The sequence below is a fragment of the Hippocampus comes genome, unplaced genomic scaffold, assembly GCF_001891065.2.
Source record: "Hippocampus comes isolate QL1 unplaced genomic scaffold, H_comes_QL1_v1.1 scaffold382, whole genome shotgun sequence".
NCBI lineage: Eukaryota > Metazoa > Chordata > Actinopteri > Syngnathiformes > Syngnathidae > Hippocampus > Hippocampus comes.
Genome location: NW_017805156.1, coordinates 226,064 through 235,460, shown reverse-complemented (window position 1 = coordinate 235,460; position 9,397 = coordinate 226,064). Strand labels below are relative to the sequence as shown.

At 46.7% G+C, this 9,397-nt stretch overlaps 2 protein-coding genes across 5 annotated transcripts in view; both read right to left on the bottom strand.

The window, feature by feature from the left end:
• Nucleotides 1-658: 658 nt before the first annotated feature.
• pop7 (POP7 homolog, ribonuclease P/MRP subunit) lies at nt 659-1,934 on the bottom strand. Its single transcript, XM_019868667.1, has 2 exons — nt 1,811-1,934; nt 659-1,630 (listed from the first exon to the last, which is right to left on the bottom strand). Exon 2 carries the CDS (start codon nt 1,614-1,616, stop codon nt 1,161-1,163), a length of 456 nt encoding a protein of 151 aa, XP_019724226.1. The 5' UTR covers nt 1,617-1,630; nt 1,811-1,934; the 3' UTR covers nt 659-1,160.
• Nucleotides 1,935-2,541: 607 nt separating this feature from the next.
• The window catches only part of nlgn2a (neuroligin 2a), a 79,114-nt gene continuing 72,258 nt past the window's right edge, over nt 2,542-9,397 (bottom strand). For 2 of the 4 annotated variants that reach the window (XM_019868661.1, XM_019868660.1), the window contains 5 exons: nt 8,645-8,910; nt 8,419-8,572; nt 7,207-7,573; nt 3,346-7,055; nt 2,542-2,628 (listed from right to left, as the gene is read on the bottom strand). In XM_019868661.1, the coding sequence (XP_019724220.1) occupies nt 6,227-7,055; nt 7,207-7,573; nt 8,419-8,572; nt 8,645-8,910 (1,616 nt within the window). In that variant the 3' untranslated portion in view covers nt 2,542-2,628; nt 3,346-6,226. Of the gene's footprint in view, nt 2,629-3,345; nt 7,056-7,206; nt 7,574-8,418; nt 8,911-9,397 lie in introns of all 4 variants that reach the window. The other 2 variants (XM_019868658.1, XM_019868659.1) reach the window with 1 other exon arrangement.

The following is a 9,397-nucleotide window of genomic DNA, read 5'->3' as shown; positions in this document are numbered from 1 at the left end:
CCTGCACAGTGATAGCCTGCTAAAAGAAACAAAAACATCCTGCAAACTAACCACGTCTTTGAAGAGCAGGAAAGCGGTCTGTCCCCTGAATCTGCGTCATTTGGACAAAATGGAAGTTCAGCTATTCCAAACTCGTTCACTTTTCTTCCTTGTTGTTTTCCTCTTTTTTTTTGTTACTTGTTGCGCAAGGGCAAGATGCTTTTTGAGGATGTTTGCACATGTTCTCCTTTCCTGTTTTCACATTACCAGTCCAATCACTGTAAAAGTTGCTATTTATGTACAAAATGTTATTCTTGGATAAAGAAATGATAGAAACAAGTGGTCTGTCCTCATTTTTCCTGTTTGCAAATCAACAAATGTAATCTGAAAACAAAGTGCCGATTCCAAATTGACACAAGTGAATTCCATTCACTTGGAAAAAAATATATTCATTTTTAATGGGCTTTTTTAAAATTACATTGCTGTTTTTCTGAATATTGTTTTTGGTTTTCACAATTAATGTTTTCATTTGAAATTTTTCTGGGGGGGTGGTTTTTCGATTTATTTTGTTAATGACAGAAAAAAAATCAGTAAACAAAAAGTTACGAAAAAAAAAAAATTTAAGTGGATGTACGTTTCCATAAGTGCACTTAAGTGAGGATAAGGAATACGACGTACAAATTGCTGGCTGTGTTCTAGCTATTTTTATTTGTAGATTACAAACAAGACTTCCACTGGCAAATGTTTGGGATGGTAGAAGAAAACAAAAGGTATAGGTGGAGCTTATTGACGACTGACACCCTGCCAACATTCAATACAACAACACAACTTGCAAAGTAAACATTACTACTGTACATTAGCGATGTGAACAATACTTGGTGCATATGGAAAGCAATTTTTGCACAAAAAGGCATTCAAAACTAAAGAAGCATGTTCCTAACACACTATGAAAAAAATACTTCAGTCTCACATGTTAACTGCTTAAAAAGACCCTGGCCACTAACCTGAACTGGAATAGCTTGGTTTTGTTTTGCTACCACTCAAAATTTAGCGTGACATTTAACATTTTTCCCCCATCAGGACGCCTTTGTACAAAACTCAGTCGTCCAAATAAATTACATGTTTGACACACACGCATGCAATTGAAGAGAAGTTGCTCCGGCTGCTGCTTGCTGCCTTCACTAAGGGTCGGGGTAGAAAACCTTGATGTGGATGGCCGAGTTGTTACGCGTTCGGGTCAGGGGCTCGGCGACCTCGTCCGCGTCCTCGGGTTCCAGGTCGTCCACCAGCTCCACTGTGGAGGTATTGGCGGCCAGCTGCAACGCCCCCTGGCTGCTGGCCTGCAGCTGCAGCGCGATGTTGATGGCCCGATTGATGGCCAGGCCCAGGCCGTGCACGCAGATCTCCCGGTGGCCGCTACCGCCGTCCAACAGCTTCTGGCAGCGGGCGAGCTGCGCCCGGAAGTCCGTCTTCATGTTGACGTATACGTCGTTGCGCCTCTTGGGGAGCTTGCGGGGCAGTCTTTTCCGAAGGGTGTACTCCACCGGGTCGATGTCGACGGCGCACGGACTGTCGGAGGGTTGCACGGGGGCGACCGCGTGGAGGGATGACATCCCCGGATTGCGAGGCTCGCTCATATCACACCGAAAAGCTGCATCGGGAGGAAAATTGTATCACCTCTGCCTAAAAATGGCTCCGGTTTACGTCACTACACGACATATTGCAGCACTGAACGCTGAATAAGGGACGCAAACTCGGCTAATAAATGCGTTTTCTTCTTCTCGACCAACCACGTCACATTAAATCAAAGTCTCATTGCAGTATTTCTTACCTGCGGCTGATAATTGGGGAAAAGATTCGCTTTTTTCTCGTCGATTAGTACAGTAGCATCTTAGCACAAGCGGTTCAAGTCGTCACCGTGACCCGGATGTAGAAGAAAACAGGAAGGGGGGCGTATCGCCGGCGTTAAATAAATTTCAGTTTTTTTTTTGTTTTTTTGCTTTTCAACCAGCAAATGAACATTACATTATAGCCGTGCTTCTGTATTTCTTATCAGCGGCAGTGTCTTTCGTTGTCGCTCAGTCGTAGTGGCATCTTAGCACAAGCTGACTGGCCGTGAACCGGAAATACAATAGAATAATAAAATATGTATTCTTCAATCAAAAAAAAAACACGTCTTATTAACCACTGAAAATGATTGTTCGAAAACTAACGGAATTAACAATAACGCAATGTGGTAAAATCATGAAAAGTTCAACGCAAGTGATCAAAACAAACCGAAGTGAAAGAGAAGCACATTCATGGCACAAAACGTGTGTACCTATCAGGCGTTAATTTGCGTTGGGTTGATTGGCATCCTCCTCTATATACTCCTAAAAAAAAAAATGAACACAAATCGTAAAACATTTTTTTAAAAAGAAACTACGCGTCTGGTTATGGGCTAAACGACGGGGTCTGCCGCCACCTTGCGGTCAATGATCTGTCACACTGAACAGGAAGCGATTATTTTGTTTTTTTCCCCAAATATGTATGCTGAACAATAAAGACGACCGGTGCACACACTGGCTATGAATGTCTTTAATGTTCCCAGATCAGTAATCACAGCATACAGTGGATCATAACTTCAAAAGTAAACAGAAAGATCATCACCTTAATAATTTTTCTCTACTCTTTTAGCACCTTTTTTTCCCCTCAAAATTCCCCTCAGGAACAATTTTTTTCTTAAGTCTTGGGTTTTCATTTCGGAAAAAAAAAAACAAAAAAAAAAGGAGACAACAGGTGCATCTTTGCTTCGGAATCCTAGCACGAAGTTCACGCGCATCTGTGTGTTTGCTATTGTGTGCTTGCATGTGCCACTGACTTCAAACAAATGACCTTGTTTGACTCCTCCCATCAGAATAAACATAACAGGCAACACAGTGTGCGGACAGTATCGGAATAACTGTAAGATCTTATTCTTGTGTGTGTGCGAGGCATCTTATGGTATCAAAGCCCTCATGTCAGACCCACATTGAAGTGGCTTCATGTAAACATGATTGATTACATGTGAAGTGAGCTAATCGAGGGCCTCGTCTCACCATGGATCAATGGCGGCTTCCCTTCACCTCCCATTTTGTGGCGCACAAAAGCATGGCTAACTTTGACTTGAACATCTATGCAGAACTCAGCTCGTCACGTATGCTTAAATAACAAGGTGTACTTTTAAAGTGAAAGAATGAAAATATGTGAGTGGCAATTACATTGCTGGCACAAAATGAGATTATTATGATTATTATTATTATTATTTTTTGTAATTCAGAGTCGCATTTATTTGAAAACCAGCATGATGTATTTCTGCTACAGTGTCTCAAACAGAAAGATCATCACCTTAATAATTTTTCTCTACTCTTTTAGCACCTTTTTTTCCCCTCAAAATTCCCCTCTGGAACAATTTTTTTCTTAAGTCTTGGGTTTTCATTTCGGAAAAAAAAAAACAAAAAAAAAAGGAGACAACAGGTGCATCTTTGCTTCGGAATCCTAGCACGAAGTTCACGCGCATCTGTGTGTTTGCTATTGTGTGCTTGCATGTGCCACTGACTTCAAACAAATGACCTTGTTTGACTCCTCCCATCAGAATAAACATAACAGGCAACACAGTGTGCGGACAGTATCGGAATAACTGTAAGATCTTATTCTTGTGTGTGTGCGAGGCATCTTATGGTATCAAAGCCCTCATGTCAGACCCACATTGAAGTGGCTTCATGTAAACATGATTGATTACATGTGAAGTGAGCTAATCGAGGGCCTCGTCTCACCATGGATCAATGGCGGCTTCCCTTCACCTCCCATTTTGTGGCGCACAAAAGCATGGCTAACTTTGACTTGAACATCTATGCAGAACTCAGCTCGTCACGTATGCTTAAATAACAAGGTGTACTTTTAAAGTGAAAGAATGAAAATATGTGAGTGGCAATTACATTGCTGGCACAAAATGAGATTATTATGATTATTATTATTATTTTTTTTTTGTAATTCAGAGTCGCATTTATTTGAAAACCAGCATGATGTATTTCTGCTACAGTGTCTCATTGCTACAGAATGTCCACAGTCGTAAGTGGGATAAGGACAAGACAAAAATAAAATTAGCATTGGCCACCCTTTCTTTGCAAACTGCACCTGTTGTCATAAGTCGTCACAAAATTTGGGCATTTCGTTTAACCCCCCCCCCCCCCCCCCCCCCAAAAAAAAAAGGAAAAGGAAAAACTATCAAGAAACTTAATATTTACAAATATTTTATCTGGTTGATTCTTACACATAAAAATGTACACTTTTGATTTGTTTGCACGTTGGTGTGTGTCTGTGGAAGTCCTTCAGCCATCTCGCATCCTCGTTGCGCACTGCAAGTCATCTTCCAGTGGCAGTTTATAAAATAGACAAGAAAGAAGGACAGCCTAGCGCGCAGTGCTTGCGGTAATCTGCTTCAGGTGGTGTCACGGTCCCTTCACCTCATGACACCCACCCGCCACTCACTGACTTTGACCTCACAATGGGGTACAAAAGCGTGGATCGGGAATCCTCCAAAGGACAGAAATGCAAAAGTTTCATCTTGGCAAACAGAGAAGATACAAAGCTGGCCATGCCTCGAAATGTCAGCTCAACGTGTCCCCTTTATGATTTAAGGCTTTCTCCAAAGTCTCTTTTTTTTTTTCTTTTTGTCTAATACATTGTGCAGGTGTCTCGCTTTGCAAAACTCTCAGATTGAGCGCTCAGTGAGGCGATGGCCTCCGGCACCTTTGCCCCCTCACTTGGATCGGAATACAACCAAGAAAAAAAAAAAAAAAAAAAATCAAAGAAACAGGCTAAAAGCTAGCACACAAGCAACGACAGCACCGGTGACAGAAACAAACAAACAAAAAAAAAAAAAAAACGTCACAATCGTGGACAGCTTCACATGTTGCTGTTTTGAGGGTCCCACGTACCGTAACTCTCCGCCGGTCAACCCGCCTGTGTGCTTAGAGTGGCCATTTCAGGTCTTACTTTACCTTTGAACGACAGGATTAGAAATAGAAGAGTCGAATTATCATGAAAAGAGACACGCACGCACGCACACGATGATATGATGCACACTCTTTGCATTGGACCTAACACGCTTGAAGCAAACCATGGACGTGCGGGATGGAAAAATGAGACACAAGTACAGCTTTTGGTAACTTGTGAAAGCGCTGCGCAGATGGCCAGAAAGCAGAGGCTTGCTATCGCTGGCGTCACAACAACAGAAGGTTGCCCAAATATCCACATGGGAGATGAGTGAGATGAAGATGGCGCTCGCGTGTTGTCTGTTTTTTTTTTTTTCTGAACTGATGCAGGGAGGTGAAGCGATTTTTTGTCGGATTGGGGAAAATGTGTGACAACAGTGCCCCCCCCCACCACCCCCAACCCCCAATGAGCCTCCTTTGAAAAGAATTCATGCATAGATCCCCTACCGCAAAATACCCAATTATATAGACTTTCTCCTTTGTACACATATACAACTATATATTTTTAGATATACTTTCTCTATAACTATATTTTCAACAAAACAAACTGCTGTTGCACATTAAAAAAAAAAAAAACAACAACAACAACTGAACAAGAGACAAGCAGTGAAAGAAATGAAAAAGCACAATCGAGGGCCACTTTGGCACTTTGTCATGAGAACACATTTGTTAGTGGACAATAAATATCGTCTTTTCTTTTTTTTTTTTTTTGCCCGTCATGAGAATGCAAACATCGAACTTGGCACCGAGAATGCTGGTTGAATGAAAGTATAAGATAGAAGATAACTTTTCAGAGCCGACCCCCCACCCCCTTTACAAACACTGGAAAACGGGCGAGGGAAAAAGCAGGGTTCGGAGACAGATGTAGAAAAGAGAATGACACAGAAGGGGAATGAAACAGTAGGCGACACCACTATACTTGGAATAATTAAAGACAAAGAAAAGGCGAGAGTTCCCCTTCAAGAAATGGCAAGGGGCTGCTCGGAAAAAAAAACAAACAAACAAGCATCCCAGCACTTTTGAGAAGAGCTGTTTCTCTCAAAAACGCACAGTTTGGTTGCGATGCCGACTCTTCTCTTGAGCTTGGCCGCACAATACGGAAGTGGCGGAGATGTTCTCGGAGAGTCACCGAAAACCACAGATTCCAGAGGTCGTCGCCCTTGCAGGTTGTCAGAAGCACAACCGCTCTTCCTGGTCCTTAGATGGTGCTGCGAGTGTTGGCTCAGCCCCAACTATACTCTGGTGGTGGAGTGGGGGTGGGGCAGAGTGTTGTTGTGGCCGGTGGTTGGGAAGGTATTAAAGGCATGAAGGGGCTGCATGCTCGTGATGGTGCTGGGGATCATGGTGATGGTGTTGGGCGTCATCAGAGGCACGTCGTCCGGGGCCCGGCGCAGCGCCAGCGTGTAGTCGGGCGGGCAGGCGGGCCGCAGGATGTCGTGGGGCCGCAGGGGCTCCATGTCGTGGTGAGCGTCGTGCTCGGAATGCTTCATCTGCAGGGACATGATCTCCTCCTCCTGGCTGTGCGCCAGGTCATTGGCGGGGCCGCCCCGCTGGGGAGAGAGCCGGTGGCGTCGCATCTCGTGCCTCTTGTCGCGCTTGTAGTAGAGGGCGGCGAAGGCCAGGATGTTGAGAAAGAGGAGGGACGCCCCCACGGCCACCGTCACGCTCAGCTCCGTGGAGTAGTCGCGGGTGTCGCCGGGGAAAAGGACGGGAGGCGGACGCTCCGAACCGTCGGGCTCCGGGTCGTACGAGAAGGTAGGGTAGGGGCGATGGGTGGTGCGCGGGCCTGTAGTTCTGGTTCTGGGGGTGCCGGGGCCCGGGCCGGGGGGTGAGCGAGTGGTGGTTGAAAAGAGCTCATCGTGCAGATTGTGGAGATGGGGGACCAACTCCAACCAGAAGGCCACCTTGTTGGCCCTGTAGTTGTCTCTGACGCGAGGTTTCAAGCCAATGTGGAGGTACTGCTTGTCCTTGGAGTTGAACTTAGTCCAGATGACTTCTTCAAAGCGATTGGGCTTGGTGTGGATGAATTTGGTGTCCTGGGGGACTGGCAAGTTGGGATCCCTGGCGGAGGACCAATGAGACAATGTCAAGGTCACGTCACTGAACATCAGTAAATATGCAAAAAAAAACGAAGGTTGGCCCTTTGGGGCTCTCTCCATTGTACAATCTAAAGTAGGTACAGTATCGGAATGTGAAAACCAACAATGCTCACCCGGTCTTGGCAAAGTTGGTCCAGTAAGTCATGACGACAGCGCTGAGCATCACATCATTCTTGGAGAAGTTGCACGGGAACAAGTCGGTGGCGCCGATCATGGGCACCCCGAAAACATACGGGATCTCGTCTCCGTGGGCGGCGTCGGCCCACTCGGGCCGCGTCTCCGTCTGGCAGTGGTGGTAGAAAGTGTAAAAGTAAACGGGCGACTGGAACTCGGCGTGGAGCTTGGCGGTGGCCACCGCCGGCGCCACCCACTGGTGGTCTGTAAACAGCGCCAGTAAGGTCTTGCGCCGCATGTCGCCGTTGTCCCTGTCTGCCCAGTCTGTGTACATGAACTTAATGGTCTCCCTCAGGATGTCTTTGCCTGGAGGAGGAAAGAGAAACTGTGATCAATCATCAGTAAAGCTCGTTGTCAGAGCCCCACTGACATGAATGTGACAGAGATGCACTCAAGGCCAAAAGGTCGAACGGGTCTCTAAAGCAGTGACAGGCAGGGCAAGCGCACTCTCCATCTGGGTTTGTTTTTGTTTTTTTTGATGGAGGCTTGCTATGTCGGCAGTTGGATTCTGCTTGAAAAGACGGCGCTGTGATTTGAAGATTCCACACTCTGGGATGGCGGGAGATGGCAAAAGCGCCCGCAGAGCCTCAAAGCCCAAAGCGTGGACCTACCATGGAGACAGATCATCCTCATGACGGGGGATCTCCTTTGTATGCCGGACCACTTTATTCGCTTCAGACACTTGAGTGGCTTTCGTCGCTCATCTTTTCCCCACACAATGTTGAAATGATGTTTCGTTGTTTTTTTGTTGGGAATAAAATCTCTTGGTTGCCGAGTGGTTAGCGTGTCGACCTCACAGTGCAGAGGTCGTGGGTTCGAGCCTGGATCCGGCCTTCCCGTGTGGAGTTTTCATGTTCTTCTCGTGCCAGCGTGGGTTTTCTCCGATCTCTGGGTACTCTGGTTTTCTCCGGGTACTCCGGTTTCCTCCCACATTCCAAAAACATGCATGGCAGGCTGATTGAAGGCTCTAAATTGTCCTTGGGGTTGGAGGGTGAGCGTGGATGGTGGTTCGTCTCTGTGTGTCCTGCGATTGGCGGGCAACCGGTTCAGGGTGTCCCCCGCCTACTACCCGAATCGGCTCCGGCACCCTCCCGCGACCTTTGTGAGGATAAAGCGGATTGGAAAATGGATGGATGGATAAAATTTCTTACCCTCGGGGTATCCGTAGAGGTTGTCGACAAAGTTGGAGATGGTGTAGTCAAACGCCGCCGCTGAGATGCCGTCATTGTCCTCGCTATCGTCGACAAACTTCAGCCCCTCTCCTTGATTGACGCCAATCAGCATGTCGTAGTTCAGGAACTCCCCCTTGAGCCCGAGGGCAGGAAGGAAACGCTCAGTGCCGGACATGGCAAGACTCATGCAAAATATCATCATTACCTGCTGCATGAGGATCTCGGGATCGTCAGGCACCACATCTCCGTCGACCACGGGGCCGAAGGCGATGTGGTAGCGAGCCGGTTGAATGTCCTGGTCCACGAGCTCCCTGAAGTTCTTGCGCCTCAGGCAGTCCACCAGGTCAGCCGTCTCGGTGTATGTGCAGCCCACCTTGCGAGCCAGGATCTTGGTGTACTTCAGGGGCTGGTAGTTAACAGACCAGCTGGAGATGGCCGTTCCACTTTGGGCAATGGCCCTGTGGAAGAGACCTGGAAAGAAAAAGAGACCCTAAATGTTGTCGATTTCACGAGCATATGGAGTGGAATCATCTGCTCATTTGCATTTAAAATCTTCTCCAAAGCTGGCGGATGAAGCCTCGCATGCGGTGTAATGTAAGGGATGCTAATGAGAAGGTTTGGAATGAACTGTCAGACTGCGGTGGTCTCCCTCGTCTTCCTTAAGTCTGTCTGACTCAAGTTCTGTCACTCCGACTGCCCAAGTGGCTCGTTAGGGGGCTGCCCGCATCACTCGTTTTTCGAAGCACTTTCTTTTTCTTCATCTCCCCGCCTCGCTGCGTCGGAGTACCGGCCGCTAAATTATTAAGCCCGGCTGCAGAGCCCCCGTTTCCCTTAGAAATCAATTACCGTACACTGAGAGAGAAGTATGGCGGCAGAAGGAGAAGGCAGCTTTTCTTCAAAAACATTTTTTTTTTTTTTTTTGTGACTCCCCCTCCTCCATTTTACTGCCATGATCACG

Bases quoted from the DNA above. Each gene is read 5' to 3' on its own strand.
- pop7 (XM_019868667.1), bottom strand. From the start codon at position 1,616: ATGAGCGAGCCTCGCAATCCGGGGATGTCATCCCTCCACGCGGTCGCC.